Raw genomic sequence first — 20,935 nt, 5'->3', positions numbered from 1 at the left:
CTCCACTCACTATATAAAGCTTCAGAAATCCTTTTTGTTTCACTTGGAAGTAGCAAATAATTGTTTGTCCTAAGACTACAATTATCTCTTTTCCTCCCCACCTCCACCCCCCAAGAACCTGCAATGGCAAGACAATCTCAGATATTCCCAAAGGACAAATCACAAGGTATGTTAGCAATTAACAAATTCTCAGTAAGCAATATGCCAGCTATAGTTACTTTTGGAAGAGGCATTATAACTTGCTTACAGTCTAGAAAACCATATGGTTTTTTATCCAGTTATTTTGACAATTGTATTAATTCTATTCAGACAGACCTTTTATTTTTTTTATTAGTTTCATTTATTAAGCTGAGCGTAGATGGTAGGGACAGAAATCTTGATTGTGGATTTTACAGTAATGTCACTATAATGTACTTATATATATTTATGTAATATATAGTAAATAAAGTATGGGACATTGTTCACTATTATAACAATTTTAATACTATACCTTGTTTTTTGTGTATTCCCTTGCCTGCTCCCTGCACTAAAGTAAAACTTGCCTCCTCTCTGTCCTTTCCCATAGTTTCACCATTGGTTGTGTAAGAGCCTTCTGTGCAGCTCCCACCTTCTGGAGCAGTTGTCCAAGTAGACCGCTCCATCATTGAATCCCTACCTCTTTTTAAACCTTATTTTAAACAAAATATTTTCCCCTCTCAGTCTACACCTCTTGAATGGAATCCTTTTATTTACCATACGATATCTTTCTACCAACATTCCCTGAATTTTACATTGTATGCTACCTGCACATGGGTAGATCCAGTGAGGATTTGCACAGCCCCAGGGACCTGCCATAAAAAGGGAATTGCAGGATTGAGACCTAATTTTGCAAAGTGTTGTAGGGATACACCTTGTTTGGAAGGCATTATATAAAAATAAGTTCTGATCCTCAATCGTTTCCTAGAATGACTAATCCCATTAAGTTGGAGTACTTATGAGAATAAAGATTTACAACAGCAGGCCCTAAATGGTGTATTGTATCGTTGTTTTGTTGTTTTCTTCTCCCCTTGGGTGACTTTAGTACTAACCTAGATTTGGATAGTTATTAGCACTGAACACAATTGCTAAATACAGCCATTTTACTATGCAGTTTTGTCTCTGTGACCTAGATTCTAGTATTTTTTTAACATACATTTTCAGCAGACATTGAGAACAAAATGCCTGATGATATTTTGCATCACTAAACTCAAAATTCATCCAGACACATATTCACAGAACTGATATATTAGCATGGATTAATGTTTTCTTTCTAACACATTACATGATAATTTCCTTCAAGATTATTACCGAAGGTCAAACTATGCACTAGGCCAGTAGCTTCTGCAGCAGTTGGGGAGTGGTGTGGGAAGGGAGGAACTCACCTACCTCCCAGGCTGCAATTTGCAAAGCCGCTCTCCAACTGTTATTCTCTGGGGTTACAGTAACCTTGTCTGCCAAGTGGTTCTTCCCATTCTGCGGAGTTTTGGCTGGTAGATCTACATAGTAATGGATCTATTGGTCTCATCCCAGCTATTGCCACAGTCCACCTCTTAAAACCTCCCCTGTGTGCTGGGATGGAGGGAGCCCCCCACCTCCAATCATGAGGCTGAGCTTTACAGTGCTCTGAATGTTCATATATGGTGTGTACTCTCCACATATACTCAACTCCACTCAGAGCCTTCCACACTCTCATAGAGGGAGGGGGAGAGAGAGAGATCCCTATTTGATGAAAGCAGTTACCCAGTTTTGAGAGTCTTCAAGGTTGTTTCATTTAGGAGAAGAAATTAGTGGTGGAGTCAGGTATGGTATCTTTTTGATACAATCCTGTTTATCTACAATGAATTATAAAATCCTGTTTCCATGAATGCAGTAGGACTCAAACAACAGACGATTTGGTCACAGTTCCCAGCCTCTTTCTACAGCACTTTACCCAAAAGCTCTCATCTTTTTTCTGAGGCTCATACTACTTCTCTTACTGTGCCTGGGCTTCTCTAATCTTTCCTTGTCTCAGCTGCTTCCCTCACACAGTTCTGACTCCAGGGGCTAGGCCTTTCAGGAAAAAAACATGATTGCAAAACTCACAATAAAATCACAAGAGTTGGTAACACTGATTTTCATTGCCCCAGCGCTGTTTCCAGGAGAAAGTTTCTCCACAAAATGAAACATCAGCATGTTTCAAGCTATTAAACATTTTATTTTGGAGCAAACAACAGAATCGCTTCTCCACCGGGTCACTGGTGGTGCTGCTGACAGCCGGAGGCTGATTTCCTTTTGCAGAACTGGACTTTGCCGCAGCTCTCGGCCCCTCCCGAAGCCCTAGGAGAGCAGCTCCCTGCAGTGGCAGAAGCAGGGGCTGCCCCGCTGAGAGCACAGCCTGGCCCCTCCTGCCTTTGCCGGCTGTGCTTGCGGGAAGAGGCTCTCGATAAAGTTAGATTTGAATAGCTAGGAGTCAAGATGGCAGCCTGCGTGGGGAAAGCGGCAGCAGGTAGACGCTGAGCGGTGCAGCGGGACCGTGCGGGGGTGGGAAGGGGCGGTCTGCACGCGCCCGGGTTTAGCGTCTCCGGGAGTCGGCCCCGCCTTGTCCCCTGCCCAGCAGAGAGCCCTAAAGCACGAGCACGTTCAGTAGCCCAGCTCCGTCCCCTCAAGGGGCCGGTTCGCAGACCCTGCACATGAGCTGAATAAGGGGGGCAGGTGAGGATGGGGAGAGACACGTGTTAAATGGCGGGTGGGGGGAGAGTTTATGGCAGGGAAATTGCACATGCTAAATATAGGGGTAAAAACAGGCTATACAAAGTACACCTGTCAGAGAAACAGTGTGTACTGACAACGGTGGAGGGCGTGGAAGGAGAATTGCACCTGGCAAAGATATTTAGGGGGAAAGTGCAGATCACACATGCTGAGTAGGTGGCTCCTCGACACTGATTCAGTGGATAGGACATGGGACTTAGCCAAGAATCCTGGCTTGTATTTTTTTTTACTCTGCCATAGATTTGTGTGATGTTTGGTAAGTCACTTAGCTTCTGTGACTCAGTTTCTCTTTCTGTAAAATAGTTGTAGCCTTGTAAAAGCTATTGATATTGACAGATTATAATTTATTATTTTAATTAATTGTGAGAAGTAATGAAATTGTGTGTGACAAGTATTTCTGTACAGTTTAAATGCTCTATTTTTGTGTGTGTGATCCTAATAATTCAAACTGCTGGGTTGTGGAGTGTTACAGTTTTAGATTCTGATCCTTCAAGTTCCTCTGCATAGAGCCCTCTTGTCTTTAACGGGTGCACAGAGTTTTCCCCAGGAATTGAAATTAGGGCGGGTGTTTGAATTTACAGAGGGGGTCAGAACCGATGAGGGGTGAGACCGTGAGGGTGAAGGTGGGCTGTATGGCACCATAGTAAAAACTGAAAAATGTTTCATGACTATTTTATTAGATTTAACTCCTGTTCTAAAATCATCACACAAATTAAAGTTGGCTACTCAAGCCTTCTATGAAGCACTACATCTACATCCTTCTTGGTTTCTTGTTATAATTTTGCACAACTCTGTTAATGAACTTCTTGAATGCAATGCGTTCATCTTTGGTGGCTTCTCATGTGTCCGGTACTTCCATTCCTTCAATTGGTATGCTCATTAGTTCATTCACATGATTAGGCAGAAGTTGACATCATTAAGAACACAAAATTCTATTCAATGATGGAAAAAGAACACTCAACTGTAGCTGTTATGACTGGGAGTAGCAAGAGATGAATTCCTACTTCTTTCATCCCAGGAAACACAGCATAATGGTCGGGTTGAGCCATTAGTGATGATAAAAGAGAAGTTGAAGTCAAATCTTCATTCATTCGTCGTATGATATTCCACTCTGTGTTCAAATTCTCTATTCTGGCCTGAGCACATAGCAGCCCCATTGCTGGTAGTGCCTCACTCCACTCAACTGTTGGTGTTTTATAGGACAGGGATTTGTAAAAGCTACATAGAGGTTGAACAGAATCTAGAAGTCTAGAACAGAATCAAATTAGTCCAGTGATGATGGCATTGTTTAATGACCCAAGTGGTTTCAACAGTCGACTTACAAGAGAGAGAATGGCAGTAGTCTTCTCTGAACGTAGTAGCAAAAGTAATCCACTAGCCTCACTACTTAGATTCATCCCATCTTGGTAGATACTTTCCAAAGTCAGTAATAATGGCTGGAGTAATTTTAAGACAACAGCCAAGGATCGCTCATGAGAAAGCCAGAGGGTTTTCCTCTGCAGTTTTAAGGGAGAGTTCCTCAAGCATACTTGAGAATTGTGCCTAAGGGCGTCATCCTGTAACTGTGACTCTCATGTATAACCTCTCTCACATGTATTATTATTGGGTTCAATGGGACTCTGCATGTGTTTGATATAACCATTACATTGGTTGTGCAGCTCCCATTGACTTCAATGATGCAGGATCAGATACTTAATTACAATACATTACAAAAATAAAATATGTGCTGACTTAATTTTATGATGGATGCTGCATCAGCCTTTTAAATTGTTTTGTCTGTACTAGAGTGCAAGCTCCTCATGGAGGGAGCTATTTTTTGTGTGTCTGAATTCTCCTGAACACTCTACTGGTGGTCAGTGAACACCAATATAATGAATTGGACTGAATAGGTAGTCCAAATAGATACTGCTTAGAATCATTAAGAATTATATTTTTAAAAGTGACATAACATGCATTCTGTAATCTCAGTGAAAGGGGGAAGATGACAAAGAAATACATGAAAACAGGATCCACAGAATTTTCTTTACAGGGCAATGTCTCTGAACCATCCCTAGAAACATGAGACACCTTTAGATGGGTACATTTAAAAAGTAGGTCTTCAAAATACCCCTTGGACACTGATGCTGACTGCATTAGAAGAAGAAAGAAAAAAGAAATTGCATGTAAGAATTTATCTAAATGTGGTCAGCATTTGCAAATTTCAACCAGGAAAAATGTTTGTCAAAGTAGCTCTGGGCTACACAAGCAGAGAGCCTGGTTCTTCTCTTATATACAGTGGAGTAAATCAAAAATAATTCAGTTAAAGTCAATGGAGAGACATTTGTCTGACTAAAGAATCTATCTCAGAAACCAAAAAACAATCACCAGAAGAAAGCAAACGTATTTGCTTTAGATTACAAAGGCCATGTTTACGCTATGGATGCTACAGCGGAATAGCTATAGCACCATAGCTATGCCACCGTAACCCAGTAGTGTAGATGCAGGCTACAGCAATGGAAGAGGTTTTTCTGTTGCTGTAGGAACTTCACCTCCCTGTGAGTTAGTGGCTAGGTTGACAGAAGCATTCTTCCATCATAGCGGTGTCAAAACCGGGGCTTAGGTTGGCCAAGCTATGGCCGTCAGTGGGCGTGAATTTTTCACACCCTTGAGCATCGTAAGTATGTCAACCTGAGTTGTTTACGTGTAGACCAAGCCAAAGAATACAGAAACTGGAAAATACGTAAACCAAGGTATTCAGTATGTTCTACAAAACATCCAAAGCCCCAGTGCATCCTTGGCACAATCATAGCAGAATTGTGCATTTGAGGGTGTGAAGAAGTTGAGAATACATCAAAGGCTTCTGTTACTCAAGCTTGGCCTTGAGGCATTGGGAGCTTTGACACTGTCTAAAGCAAACTGGCATAAAATGTAACCACTGGTTTAATGTATACATACTTTTATCTCATTCTGGCACCAGTAGTCTAGTGATGGGAGAGATGCCATGCCCTGCCCTGCCCTGCTTCTCCTGTCCTCACTGTAGCTCCCTGCCCCCCAAAAAAATTCCAGCACCCATTGTCAATAGATTAACTTTTTAGCAAGCCATTTTATGTATCAGGATATGCAGTTTCCTGCAATATCATGAACAAACTTTACTGAATTAAGTTTAAGTATTTTAGGAGTTAATTGTATTAAAAAGGCAAATGTTTATGTATTATTGTGGGATTGTATGGGACTTCTTTAGGAAACATGACAAATGGAAGCCCTGGGAAGTGTTGTGAGCTTCAGAAGATTCTTCTAAACAATGGGCCAGATAAGAATGAACTTTTAGGGCAGGTCTACTTTACTGCTTGTCGATCTAACTTACATTGCTCCGGGTTGTGGAAAAGACACCCCCCTGAGTGACAAAAGTTACAGCGACCTAAGCATGTCCATACTGGTGTGTTGATGGGAGACGATCTCACGCTGACATAACTTCTGCCTCTCGCGCAGGTGGAGTAATTATGCCAACGGGAGAGCGCTCTCCCTTCGGCATAGAGCACCTTCACCAGACACGCTACAGTGGTGCAGCTGTGCCAATCTTGTAGCACTTCTAGAGTAGACCTACCCTGAAAGTTAAGTGTGTTTCTCAGGAACTCTCTAGGGGGTGATGTATGCAAATGTAAGAAGGAGAGGATCTTTTGTCTGTTGAGTGCTTGTTATATGAGGACAGTTCAGAAAGACCCAAACTGGATAAAAGAGTGACTCTCAGATTAATGGGGGTGCCTGTTTTGAGCCAAGGCAGTTACGAACTTGTGACCACAGAAGAACCCTTTGAGGGGTTTGAAGGAGTGTTCACCTGCCAGAGCCTTTGTTGGAGTTGATCTCTGATAAATTTATTAGCATGTGTGTATGTTTTTACTGTTTTCTTAGTAAGACTAAATACCACACTGCTCTTTCCGAGCAAGCAGAACTGTGGGCAATTGCCCTGTTAATAGCCTCTGTGGATAAAAGCAAAGCAGGCCTGCTTAGGCACTCTGCCTTGCTGGGGACTTCATAATTTAGTCAGGGAACCATGCAGCTTGGAAAACCCGTCAGGAGGGAAAGAGAGACAGGGCTCTGCCCAAGAGTGGTAACAGCTGATGAGCTGGAAGCCTGAAAGTGGGTGCCCTTGCTGGAGTTTGTAATCCTAATTTAAGCCCTCTTTCTCATGCTGTAGTTTCCTCTGATGATCTCTGCAGTCAGTTGAGGAGGCCCTAGACATTCACACAGTCAGACCATATGTTTGTGTTATTTCCTGTTCATAAGTCTAATGACCTATTTCTGTTTTAATTAAAATATTTATTTTAAAATTATTTAAGTAATGACTTAAACCATTTACAACCCCTATCCCAGGGTCTGGCAGTTCAATTCTACTGCAGTATTCTTAAAAATCAAACATTCTTAGCAAGCTAAGCAGAAATGGGAATGGTCAGTATTTGGAAGAGAAAATCAACCTAATTATTATAGGTGAATCAGTCGATGGTACTCATCCTCAAAGATCTGAATTTGCACCTACTGAGGTCAATGTCAAATCTCCTTAGACTTCAATAGTGTAGAATCGAGACCTAGATCAGTACTGAATCACTTCCCCTGCACAGTTCTTCAGTATTATTCCCCAACCTGGAGCCTTAGTATGGATTGGAGATTAATCAATTTCAATCAATAAATAATCATTCAGTCTCTTAGATGTTATGGTCAATAAATATTTAGTCTCCTGAGGGCTACAGCATCAGGAATATTGATGAATATCATTAGAATGAGCTATTAGCGTAGCTGAAGTTGAAGTATCTTAGTTCAATTTACCTGTCTGTCCTCACGGCAACGAGTCGACTACCGCGGCTCCCCTGTCAACTCCGCTTACTCCTCCTGCCAAAGTGGAGTACAGGCGTCGATTTGGGGATCGATTTATCGCGTCTAGATGAGACGCGATAAATCAATCCCCAATACATTGAACACTACCCGCCTATCCGGCGGATAGTATAGACGTACCCTTAGAGACCCTAGAAGCACATGAGAAACGATTGCAATTTATCACACATCCCTTTATTGATAAATCCACTAAGCAGATAAACAATCCCACCAACACTGAAATACAAGACCAGATAGAGAGAGAGTATTAAGCCCTAGGACTGGCATCACTCACATCTCCTGCTGGGGGACCTTGGAGTGTCAGTCATTATCTTAATGAGGACAATGAACCATGGTTGGCATCCTGGTGTCTTCCCCCTGTGTTTTCCCACTTCTACCCGAGCACACAGGCCGATCAACAACTTTTTATTCTGAGATATGCTTATGCCTGCTAATGCTCATAGATATGCCTAAGGGGTCCAACCCCTTTTTTCTTATCCATACTTCCATACTCGATTAATTTAGGGGTGCCCCATCTCTTACTGGGTATCCCCTTAGTACCCCTTATTGTCATTAATATTTATGTACCATAGCAACTTGAGGTTATTACAGAATTCCCCAAAATGTTACTATCGGGCATCTTGTGGTATTAACTGGTACATTGCGCCATAGTTTCCAGTCTATTACTGCATAGTTTCCAGAACATCAGTATTTAACATATAGTTTACTGCAATTTTACACTTCACTGGTACAGGATTATCTTTCAGTCAACTAGTCATGCAAATCGGTTTCAGGCCTAAGGCCTTGTGTGGCTAAACTGAGGATCTCACAGATCTGAGAACCTATGTTACAACATTAATTAATACTTATAGTTCACCTTTATATTCTAAATATACTTAATATCTCTTATTCTTTGCTACAGACTTCATCCTCTGTAAAGGCAGCAGGAGCAGTATTGCTGTACAGATGCCTCTTAAACAAGCTGTGCAAACTCGGGACCTTCTCTATCCCCCACCCCCATAAAACCCCCACAACCCAGAGAAATGGCAAAATCCATGAACCACTATAGCAAACCACTATTCCTAATTGTGAGATCCTTCCTTCTCTTAGCCTCTCATGCATCCCAGCTCTCAAAGTTGGAGTTTTAACTCCAAGCTCTCAAAGTTCTCAGTGCAATTGGTTCATAGCCATTCACAGGTAAAAAACATAATGCTAAGTATTGGACGGGCATGTGTGTGTGTGTGTGTGTGTGTATAAAATGAAAATCACTTATTCATACAACCCTCTCGATAGTCCAATATGAGTAGAGAGGAGTCCACAGAAGCAGGTTAAAGTTCAACAGGGGCCTCCTCAGAGAAATCCACAAAGAGCTCAGCTGCCATAATTGTTGGTCCATGTTGTTTCTCATACCAGTGAGTCTTTCCATGCACTAAATTGTTTCAGATCTTATCCACCCATTTCTACCCATTTCTACCTGGAATTAGACCCTTGTCTTTATGCCATCAGGTGACCATATGTTAGTGATCTTATGCGTACAGTCTGAGCCAAATTCTGCTTAGTTTCTCATGGAAGTAGTCACACTGAAGTCAGAGGAACTGTTTGCATTAATAGAGCAAACAAGATTTGGCCCTAGCAAATCCTTTGAGATGGAATACCCTTAATATGGCTAAGAAGGGGATAGTGTGGCCAGGTGTCAGTTTTTTGACCAGAAAGTCTGGTCAGATCTACTGACCAGACACCCAAAGTCTGATTGCTGTGAGTGAGGGAGATACCAGGTGATCACCCACACCAGCCTGTACTCAACCGCGGCCACCTCCTACCTGCATCGGGCAGCTGCAGCTCCCAGCCCTGGCTCCGCAGGCAAGTCCCTACTGACTCAGGCAAAGGGGAGTTGAAGGGGGAGAGGGGAAAAGCAATGGGCAACAGGGGAAAGAAGAGGAAGAGGCGCAAATGGTGGGTGAGGCCTTTGGGGAAAGAGGCATGGCAGGGCTTTGGGGGAAGAGATGGGGCATGATGTGGGGAGGGGAGCTGGGGCGGGGGAGGTTCCGGCAATCCCGCTGGAGTGTCTTCTATTTAAATATTACAAAGTTGGCAACTGTAGAAGGATGCTGTATGCTAAACAGAATAATCCTTAGAATTCTTTCCAGCTTTAGAGCATTTCACTAACTTTTTATCCTCAAACAGGCCTGTGATATAGGAAATATTAGTCCATTATACAAATGTGAAAACTGAGAAAGAAAGAGGCAAAATGATCTGCCCAACATCACAGAAGGATGGAATAGCAGAGATGGAATAAAACTTGGGAGTTGCTGGCTCCCATTCTTGTGGCTTAACACTTGATCACATCTCCCTCCACTGGGAGGCAACTAAGACTCTTCACCTTTCTTATAGGTATTTGGGCTGTAGGAATAAATATATTAGTTCTTTATTATGTTTAGACAGGTTTTTTACATCCTCATTTCTATTTCCATTTCTATTTTATTAAATGTGAATCTCTGAATAATACAGAAATAATGTACAGGTTAGTGGTGTGTAGCTGGCCTTTAAATTCTATAAACTTGTGCATATAATTATGAAAATCTTGATTTTTTCATACCAAGCTCAACTGAAGCTTAAAATTAACTTTTTTTAAAAATCCCTATTGTTGTTTGTAATGGACACATCTGAGCATTCATGCTATAAATTCTTCATTTACCTCCTCTGAATTAATTTGTTTCAGAACAAAAAAAGCTATTGAACTGATAGCAGTAGAAGAGGAAATGTTTCCCTATCTTATTATCTCTGTCTTTAGCATATTGGTGAAACATAATTCATAAATGTAAGGACACAGGAGTTATTTGGGTTTCATTAAAAGGGGAAAGGATGTGCATTTTTTTTCCAAAAGGATTATGACGATGTCATTCAATTTTACAGGGCTTCTTACCAGATTGCAAACTACAGCACCCACAGTACGGACTTTATCAATGTCACACTCCTTGACTCAAAAAGTTCCATGCTCTTTGTGGAAACTGGGGCGACTCAATCATGTAGCAATTGCGGTACCCAATTTGGAGAAGGCCCAGTCTTTTTACAAGAGTGTTTTAGGAGCCCAGGTGAGTGAGGCAGTTCCTCTTCCTGAACATGGCGTCTACACTGTTTTTGTGGAGCTGGGAAACACAAAGCTAGAACTGCTGCACCCTCTGGGAGAAAAAAGTCCAATTGCAGGCTTTCTGCAAAAAAACAAGGCTGGAGGAATGCATCATATCTGCATTGAGGTATTATACACGCATACTTTCTATTATATTTAAAAAAAAATCTTTATCTTGTTAAAGAGCTTCATACTTTCTAATAGAGTCAACCTGAATAAAAACCCACATTGGTTATGCTGAATCATTATCATTTGGGAAATTCTACTGAAGACCAGCAAATAAAAAGTGAAGTTGCAGTATGAAATTCAGGGCAATTTCACATTGTCATTATACAAGCAGCTTTATTTTCTTTTTAATCTGCCCAAACTGAATTTGGCATTTGTAATGTCCGGGCTGAAAGAAATGGGGACAAACTCATGGAATGTAGCAATGTCCTGCAAAGGTCACTAGACAGGTGGCAATTTCAGGATGTTCAAAATACATGCACTGGAAAAACCTGTGTGTGTCAGTATTTATAGATCACTTATAATGGGGTGCACAAGTGTAAATTAGGGCATAATTTGAAGACAGTGCGGTTTTACCAGAGTTCCTGCATTTGATATTTAGTTGAAAATTCAATATGCAAGTCAGAAAAGAATCCCGGGAAAACACACAGAGCTGTGTTTGGTTCTCAGAGATGAGAGTAGTAAAATCTTTTTTCAGGTAATCAAAGATTAATCTGGATATTCACAGGGAGTAGAACTACTGAGCAAGGTGGTGTTTGTTTGTTTTTTTACAATTACTTTTCAGAATAGAATCAAAGTTAAGTCATCACAATATACACTTAGTTGTGTTGCATATTGTATAGGGCCCCATCTCATAAACACACATGCATATCTTTAATCCAGGGGTCGGCAACCTACGGCACACGTGCCAAACATGGCACGCAAGCCGATTTTGAGTGGCACGCTGCCTGCCTGGTGAGAGGAGGGGGCGGAGGGGCGGAAAGCACCACGCTGTGGGAAGAAGCAGGGGAGGGGGGAAGCTTGGCTGCCGCAGGACCAAGCTTCTGGCCCCTGCCCCCGCAGGGGAAAGCGGTGGGGGGGGGTCTTGGCCCCCAGCCCCACTCAGCCCCCCCGCCCACCGCTCTCCCCTGCGGGGGCAGGAGGCAGAAGCTTGGTCCAGCGGTAGCCAAGCTTCCCACCTGCCCCGCTTCTTCCCACAGCCTGGTGCATTCCGGCCCCTCCTCCTCCCCCTTCTTCTCCCTGCTGGCAATGGCCCTTGCGAGATGGAAGGGGGAGCAGAGCAGAGCCGAGCGGCAGCATGCTCGCCGCTCTGTAGAGGATGCAGAGAAAGGTAGGGACGGGGCCTTGGGGAAGGGGGTGGAACGGGGCATATCCCTCCCTGCCCCCTGCCATGAGCCGCTCAGGGCAGGGGGCTGGGAGCACCCCCACAAGCTGAGCACCCCAGCTCTCTGCCCTGAACCCCCCCACACCCAGCCTTCTGCCCTGCACCTCCACACACACCCTAGCCCTCTGCCCTGACCTCGAGTCCCCCCCCACACCCAGCCCTCTGCCCTGAACCCCCCCCCACACCCAGCCTTGTGCCCTGCACCTCCACACACCCCCAGCCCTCTGCCCTGACCTCGAGTCCCCCCCAACACCCAGCCTTGTGCCCTGCACCCCCACACACACCCCAGCCCTCTGCCCTAACCTCGAGTCCCCTCCCCAACACCCAGCCCTCTGCCCTGAACCCCCCCACACACCCAGCCTTGTGCCCTGTACCTCCACACACCCCAGCCCTCTGCCCTGACCTCGAGTCCCCTCCCCAACACCCAGCCCTCTGCCCTGAACCCCCCCACACACCCAGCCTTGTGCCCTGCACCTCCACACACACCCCAGCCCTCTGCCCTGACCTCGAGTCCCCTCCCCAACACCCAGCCCTCTGCCCTGAACCCCCCCACACACCCAGCCTTGTGCCCTGCACCTCCACACACACCCCAGCCCTCTGCCCTGACCTCGAGTCCCCTCCCCAACACCAGCCCTCTGCCCTGAACCCCCCACACACACACCCAGCGGGCTGAGCAGGCTGGCGGCGTAAGATCAGCATTTTAATTTAATTTTAAATGAAGCTTCTTAAACCTTTTGAAACCTTGTTTACTTTACATACAACAATAGTTTAGTTATATAATAAAGACTTAGAGAGAAACACCTTCTAAAAAAACATTAAAATGTATTACTGGCACGCGAAACCTTAAATTAAAGTGAATAAATGAAGACTCGGCACACCACTTCTGAAAGGTTGCCTACCCCTGCTTTAATCATTCAAGTAGTCCAGTTGAACTTAATAGGACTACTCACATGAATAAAGTTAAATTGATTGCCAGATTGTGTCCCTAAATTATAAGTATAGTAAATTACATACTTACAAAGAAAAACAGAAAATTCTTCACATGCATAACATATCCAAGTTTTCCCCCTAAATTAAGCCTCCATATTTTCAAAATAGAGACTGTCACTATAGACAGGCCAGTCACCGTATAACATTGCTCAAATGACATGTAGAGCAGTTGGTATCACAAACCCAGCAGCTCACATTATTCTTACAGAAAATGTATGAAAATTCAGAAGTGTAATACAAAATCATAAAAATTGGATAAGACAACTCTCAAGCTGTTAGATTAAATCTTTCTCATAAGGGTGTAAATATCAATTACTTAAATCCATCCTAACTCTTTTTTTTTTGGCCTGGGATTATAGGAATCCTCAGCTTTAGACTTTATGCAGACAGTTAACTCCATTAATACCCAATATTGTGATAACTATTTTACCTGAAACTGAAAGACACCTTCATGCTTTTAGATCCTTTTATCTGTGCTAAAGTCTGTAAATTGATACTTTGTGTATTAATTTCCTATTTTGTTTATCACAACTGAAATATTATAATTTCCCTGAATATTTATTATTTAATATTAAAACTTTAGGATATATTCTCCACTGAACAAGAAAATAATCTTGAAGGTAGTGGATTGGTATTAACAAGTAACATTCAAAAATAGTATTGAGTGTTTAGATGGAAACTCCACAATTTTCAGTTGCTATGGAAATTTGTCATTGACTGTAGAACAGATGCAAGTGAAGATTAAAACAAAAAAGCCTTAATTAATTCAGATGTTTTTACATATGAATTGGAAGCTTGTCATGTATAGAAAAAAGGCTACAATTGCCTGTTTGTTTTCCCTGTCTCATAAACTCCCACATTCGACTATCTGTTGGAATAGTAGAAGGACTATAGGGCAGCATTGAGTTGACAGGCTAGGGGAAAATCTTGCTCATTAATAGTTGCACTTATATCGGTCTTTCACAGAAGGAACTCAAAACATTTCACAAACATAAAAAAGGTATTCCCATTTATAAAGGCATTAAATGAATCATAGTGAGTTTAAACTAGTTGTTCTAGGCTAGATAGTAAGTCAGTGGTAGAGGAGGGAATGGAACACAAGAGTCTTGGCTACCAGTCCCCTGCTTTAACTCTTTCCAAGGCTGAATGTTTTATATTGACAATTTCAGATTCTGTTTGTGATTCAGCCTAGCACAGAGTTCCTGGACTGAATTTGTTCTATTCGCATGGCTCAATAGTTTAGAGCCTTGGTAAAGTATTAAATCATATTAGTCTTTTTCTGCAGTAATAAGTTACTTTAAATAAATCCTTTTAATTAATGATTTACACAGGAAAAAAAAAACAGAACCAACAAGACAAAAGGTGGAGGGAGGGGGGCAATGATTTGCCCATGTATGGCAGTGTATGATTATGCAGAATGCTGTTTAAGCATATTGAATGTTAATACAAGCGATGATACACTATATCATTCATGATTGTGGGGGGAAATGGGACAAAAAGCATGCTTTTATTAGTTCTCTTTTCCAGTTCTTTAATTGATTGTCCTTTTGAATAAGATGCATTTTTGCTGCATTAAATTATGATCTACCATTTCCAGAAAAATACAGTTCCATTTCAAGAAGTATAGACTTTTCCCCACAGGAGTAAATTTCTGCCTATGGCTGTGTGTCAGGGAGGGATCACTATCCCCCCTTCCATTTCCCAAACAATGAGGAGGAGGGAGGGGAACATTTTTAAGCCTTTATCCTGTAAACACTAAGGCTTGGCCTACACTAGGAAATGTGGTTGGTATAACTACATCACTCAGGGGTGTGAATTCTCCTGTTGACCTGGCTACTACCTCTTGGGGAGGTGGAGTACGTATGCTGACAGGAGAAGCTCTTCCATGGACATAAGTAGTGTCTTCACAGAAGTGCAACAGCGCACAGCTGTGTTGCTGCAATGGTTTAGGTGTAGGCTTAATTTTACTACTGTGACTAGTCCCCTTGAAATCAAATTTAAGCACACATATATAGTGGATAATAAATCAGAGAAATTCAGTAGATCAAAATGTTTTTTATATTTCTTGTAACTACTGTATCTATTTGCAGTTAAAGATATTAAAATAAAAGACTAATTCAATCTACTCAGATTGCTGTTAAGCAGAATTGTTTTGCAGTGCTTTAGAAGAATGTAAAAGACTACAGCAGAACTCAGGAAGTGGGGGTGGGGAAGACCGGAATAATATGTGGTAAGGGCTGTTTAAAAAAACCCCAAACTGCTAAGTAATAGAAATAGCAACACTACTTAATTAATAACAAAGAGAGGAACAAACTAGGAATCTTTAAAATGACTATATCTACTTAAATCTTTTAGGAGCTGGAGTGTTGTTTGTTTGTTTCACAGATACTTCAAGAAGCATTCTGTTAGCAACACTGATGTTATTCCATGTAGAGCTTTGTTCAGCAAGAGATCTGTGACCTTTCATGGTGCAGAAATTACCAAAGATGACAGTCAAAGGATAGCATACTGTTAAGTCTGAAAAATACAAGAAATGTGGCACTCAGTATTTTTACATTTCCCAGCAAGGGATAACCATGTTAAAAAGAAATTTATATTTTCAGATGTAACAGGTCAAGTGAGCCAAGATCAACAAAATCCAGGGGTCAGAGTTTAAATGGATGAGAAGGGGCTCTTGGCAGCTAGAATTTTGCAAGAGATTCTTAGTGCTAAAATTTCTCTAAACAAATTCAAAAGAGTTCAGATAAGAGCATCAATAAAGGCTTCCTATAGCTCTAGGGCTTCCATTAGGATGGCGTGGTTCCTATGTAAGGCCAAATGACAATGAGCAGCTCTAGTCTAGCCTAGAAAAATGACCCATTGCAGTGGGGTTGAAAATAATTTGCTACTGGCAAAGAATGGTCAGAACACTTTAACACCAGTTACAGAAAGTATATTGGACACCTGGTGGAACAGGAGAGGAACCTGTTCTTGCTACACACAGTCACTAAGCAGATATTTTCCTAATGGAGATGCACCCAGAAACTCTCACAAGTCACTCTCATTATTATCCCGTGGGATGCAGTAATTCACTCCAGCTGAGCCCAGCCACATTTCTCCTTCTGGCTGGTTTAACTAGCTATCTCTGCAGGAAGTGCAGGCAGCTGTGATGATTTCTGTACTCAGGATGAACCTCAAGGGGTTACTACCCATCACAGAATGTATTACACTTGCTAATTTTAGAGGACCCTTAATTACATTTTTTAAAAAGCAAACTGGCAACTTCAGGATTTTTAAAAACAAATCTCAGTTGAAAAGGATTAGGACTTAGTGCAAATGCAGAGGAAGTAGAATTCAATTATGTAAAATTTATGTTTTCACAATTACATCATTTAGCTATGTCCAGGCACTTCAATCTTGAAAAACAGCGCTCCTTTTATTCTAGTTCCAGGACTTTATTAACTGGTAGTTGTGCTAAACTAAATGTTAATTTTGTTCTTCCAACAAGCATGCATTAGAGATCTGGGTGAATCAAAGTCTCACTTTATATTTGCACATACAAAGTAACAACCATTTGGCACAACTTAAGGACTAGTCTATGTTTAAATACTGTTATTAGGTTGCCCTGAAATTATATGTGTGGTGCTACTTTTACTATGAAGTACAATTGCCCAATAGGAAAATGGACCATAGTCCGGTGTGTATTATCCTCTAGTATTCTTGGTAGTTCGAGGTGTCTCTGAGGAGACCAGTTTATACCAAACCAAACTCTGGTAAGATCAAGATGAACCTAAGTGCATGGTACATAACCCCAGGATTTAATGAGTCAGGATCCCATCTTCAGTTAGATGGGAAAACATTCCTTGCTTAATGATATTCTAAAGCTATACAATCTACTATTTAGGAACAATGTGGAGTTTATAGCTATTGATTTTGATTATTTATGAATTTTGCATTATAAAGTAACTAAAAGGTTGATGTATTATGGGGTGAATCTCTTAACAAACATAACTATTAAATATAGTACAAAATCTTCTTTACGTGTTACATTTATTGATAAAATCTCCAGGTAACTGCATATTTCTGTAGCATTTTTGGTTTTTAGAATTATGTAGTGCTTTATCTTTATTATGGACTACACTATTGTTCCTAATGTAAAATCTGTGAATCATATACTTTAATGTTCCACATTGTATACATGTTTATTTTTATAAGGTTGATGATATAAAAGCAGCTATGACAGAACTGAAGGAAAAGAAGATCCGAATATTGAGCGAAGAGCCCAAAATAGGGGCGCATGGCAAACCAGTGATTTTTCTCCACCCTAAAGATTGTGATGGAGTCCTTGTAGAACTTGAGCAAGCCTGAGCTGTAATCCTAAAAGATGAAACTATGAACTAATTGCAAACCTAATGAGATGGTGTTGGAATTCGTATTATGCCTTGCAACCGTGTAAAAGTCATTGTACTTGATTCTTTCTTGTTGATTAAAAACATTACAGCTCTTAAGTTGTGAAATGTGGGGAAATAACATTACATACAGGGGGAAGCTAAAGCACTGTTAGCCCTCCTAGTCAGTTGGGGCTATGACTTTTGTTTTGTTGTTCAGACCTTCAAAAATAATACATTTAAATGTGTTTGGATTCCATTAGACTATGAATTCAAATTGTAACATGAGCTGAGGTACATATAACAAAATAAATGACTATATCTTGTATATCACAGTTTGTAGCATAATTTTTATATATAGATTTCTAGGTTACCCAACATAATTTTGCTCTATATTACCCACTTCTAGATGATAAGAAGATGGGTCAGATATTCCTGTAAGAAAGAAGTCTACAAGAGAACATTTTATTTTCTGTCTCCCATTATAAGCATTATCTAAGCTTCACATTGATTGGTTCATTCAATTATAGGATCCTTGTGTTATTGTATGGATGTCTGCGATCGCTAAGCAACTGTTCTCTATCATAACAATTGCTGCCAAGAAAACTGTTGTGTCTAAATCACCATTTTGTAGCTTTATGTATTACATGTATATGGGAAAAAAAATCAAGATTGATAGGGGAATAATTGGTTTATTTTAAATATACTGTGATTAACAAAAGCTTATTTTGATTTAGTTTTGTCAGCATATATATCTCTGATTTTTAAATTTAGCCCATACTGATTTATTCTGTTTTCTTCCTAATTGATCTCAAGTGCCTGCATTGAAACCTGACTCTTAGGAAAATATCTGGGACATACAAAAAAAAAAAAAAAAAAAAGTCTAGACACTAATATTTAAAATTATATTTTGTTTTCCTATACAAAAACATTTTCAAGTGCTATCTTATTAAAATTTGTATGAAATTTTATTTTACTACGAGATGGATAAAGCTATCTAGGTCCTGATGCTGCAAATACTAACTTTACATCTGTGACTTAGTTCCACTGAAGTCAGTGAGACTATTCATGTTTGAGTGTTTGCTAGATTGGGACCATAATTTATAAGTGGCCAAATCCTGTTCACTTTATTCTCAAGAAGGCTCCTCTTCATTTTAATGAAGCTAATCATATGAGTAACAAACACCAGTTGGCCCAATCTCTTCTTTTACATTTTTTTGCGGGGGGAGAGTGGGCATCTACAGCAGAAATAGAAATTGCAATATGAAGGCCACATCTTTAAATGTTAAATAAATAATAAAGATCTTTAAAGGATTTATAAAGAATCAGATTCTGTATTTTATAGGATAAAACATAGAGGAAGTGTTTCATCCTTTTAGGAACAGGTTTGTTTTTTTAATCCAGTTTTAATCTACAATAGTTACAATAGTGCCCAATTATTATGGAAGTTTAAATAATTTGTGCTTTATTTCCTGTTTGCTGCAATAAAAACAGATATATTATGGTGACCTGAGTCAGATTTAATTTAATCTTCAGACTTTGAAGATGCTGAAAGCTTGTATGGTGTTCTTCTGAAGCCACAACCTTAATAATGCAAGAAATCAATTTTTATACATTAAAGGTGTTAACTTTGTACTAACAGTTCTATTCCTACCTGAGAACCAATTTTTACTTCAAGGAAAATGGATTGAGCCTTGTGCAGGGCTATTACATCTGTTCAGTGCACTATTTATAGAACAGTGAGATTCTGCAAGTCTAATTTTGTACATAACTAAGCCAGTGAAAGGTAGGTAAGTACTTAATTTTTTCCCCTGAAATTTTATTCTGCTAGTCTAGAAATCCTGATTATTATTTTAGGTATGTCTGCTTTTATTTTCAGATCATTAGAGGAACAAGAGGCTTTTTTTTCTTTTCTTTTCTTTCAGAATGGATCAAGAATTAAAATGTCAAGATTATAGTTTTTTTTTTGTTGTCTAAAATTATTGGATACTTGTCTTTGAACCTGAGACTGTTGGGTTGGGCTAGTATCACAATACACCTCTATCCTGATATAACGCTGTCCTTGGGAGCCAAAAAATCTTACTGCATTATAGGTGAAACCCCGTTATATTGAACTTGCTTTGATCTGCCGGAGTGCGCAGCCCCACCCCCCTGGAGCACTGCTTTACCACGTTATATCCGAATTCATGTTATATCAGGGTAGAGGTGTAATTGGAGTAGAAGGATTACCAGGTTAAAATTCTTTTCTTCCCCTTTTGTCCTATTTAAATAACATTAGTGGGTTTATATTCCCTATGTTGATTGAGGACTAGTTTGACATGGTAGTAGGTAAGGTTGACCAAGAGTGGATGAGGGTCTTGAGTGAACAGGATTTTTTTTTTTATATATCTGATATGTTTTTCATCATACAGTGTCTGCTACAGCACCCCAACGGATCTTAATCGGTTTCCTAGGTACTCATAACTACCTGTCTCCCATACAGTATTTGCAGCAACAATTACCAGCAAGTTCTCAACTAATTGACTTTAGAGAGGGTTCCATAGGGAGTAGGCAACTGCTGCCTTTGCTCACTGTAACTATCTCATTTTGGGTTGGGGGTAAAAACTTAAGTCACTGAACACTTTGTAGAAAATAGGGTCTCACCTTACTCTGAAGAGAGCACACACTATATACATTCAAACTTATTCTCTCTTTAGAGGAACCGGACCTTCAAAAATAAGCCTAAACTGATAAACCCAAATTTAGCCACTCTTACTATGTACAGGAAAGACTCTCCAAGCCCTCTTATGCTACTAGATTGGAGCTAATTGGACATGCCTGCTCTCACTTTCAGCACTTCAGGGGCTGCTCAGCACCTTACAGTCTCAGGTTGTTTGTGTGCTTGCCTAGTCATGCCCCGAGGTAATTTTTTCTTTCTTTCAGAGGTCCCCACTCAGCCAAAAGCCAAACTAGAAATGTTCTTTAAATCTGACCTTTGGTCTTTATGGCAATATATAACTTCTTAATTAGACCTTAGCTAAAAATGGAGCCTGAAGTACAAATCCAAAGTTTGTGGCTATTCAGATGCAGACATTTGGCTCACACCCATCTCTAACTATAAATCCCAAAAGAAAACGAGATCCTTCATTTCTCCCCAAAGGGATATAAACACTTTCTACTACTCCCAGATATAACAGGATGTGCTAGCCCCTTAAGTCAGGCTTTGGATCAATTTCTAACCTGTTCCTGGTGCCAATTCAGAGGAATACTGGGATTTGTAGTTCCAAGGGCTGATAAGAGTTGCAGGCTCTGAGGCAAAGCATGCTGGGAAGGGGGCAGGCTGTGTTTAGGGAGTTCCCTTTCTTCAGACTAGTGATAGGCTGGGAGTAATAAAGCTGGGGATAACCCAACTTGCAAGGTTATCTTGGAAGGAATCTCAATGAGAACTGGATGGCTGGGGAGGTGGGGGAA

General features: G+C 40.7%; 1 protein-coding gene across 4 annotated transcripts; it reads left to right on the top strand.

Moving 5' to 3' along the window:
- The first annotated feature begins 2,306 nt into the window (after positions 1-2,306).
- On the top strand, positions 2,307-17,813 carry MCEE (methylmalonyl-CoA epimerase). 4 transcript variants are annotated; one of them, XM_054042223.1, is made up of 3 exons: positions 2,307-2,503; positions 10,525-10,865; positions 17,313-17,813. In XM_054042223.1, exons 1-3 carry the CDS (start codon positions 2,473-2,475, stop codon positions 17,463-17,465), a joined length of 525 nt encoding a protein of 174 aa, XP_053898198.1. In that variant the 5' UTR covers positions 2,307-2,472; the 3' UTR covers positions 17,466-17,813. The 4 variants fall into 4 exon arrangements, with proteins under 4 accessions (XP_053898198.1, XP_053898200.1, XP_053898199.1 ...); XM_054042225.1 differs by lacking the exon at positions 2,307-2,503 and adding an exon at positions 2,565-2,709; XM_054042224.1 differs by lacking the exon at positions 2,307-2,503 and adding an exon at positions 2,806-3,022.
- Positions 17,814-20,935: the final 3,122 nt, after the last annotated feature.

The sequence above is a fragment of the Malaclemys terrapin genome, chromosome 10 (genome assembly GCF_027887155.1).
Source record: "Malaclemys terrapin pileata isolate rMalTer1 chromosome 10, rMalTer1.hap1, whole genome shotgun sequence".
NCBI classification, from domain to species: domain Eukaryota; kingdom Metazoa; phylum Chordata; order Testudines; family Emydidae; genus Malaclemys; species Malaclemys terrapin.
Note: the sequence above shows the minus strand (reverse complement) of the source record. Positions and strands in the feature narration are given on the sequence as shown.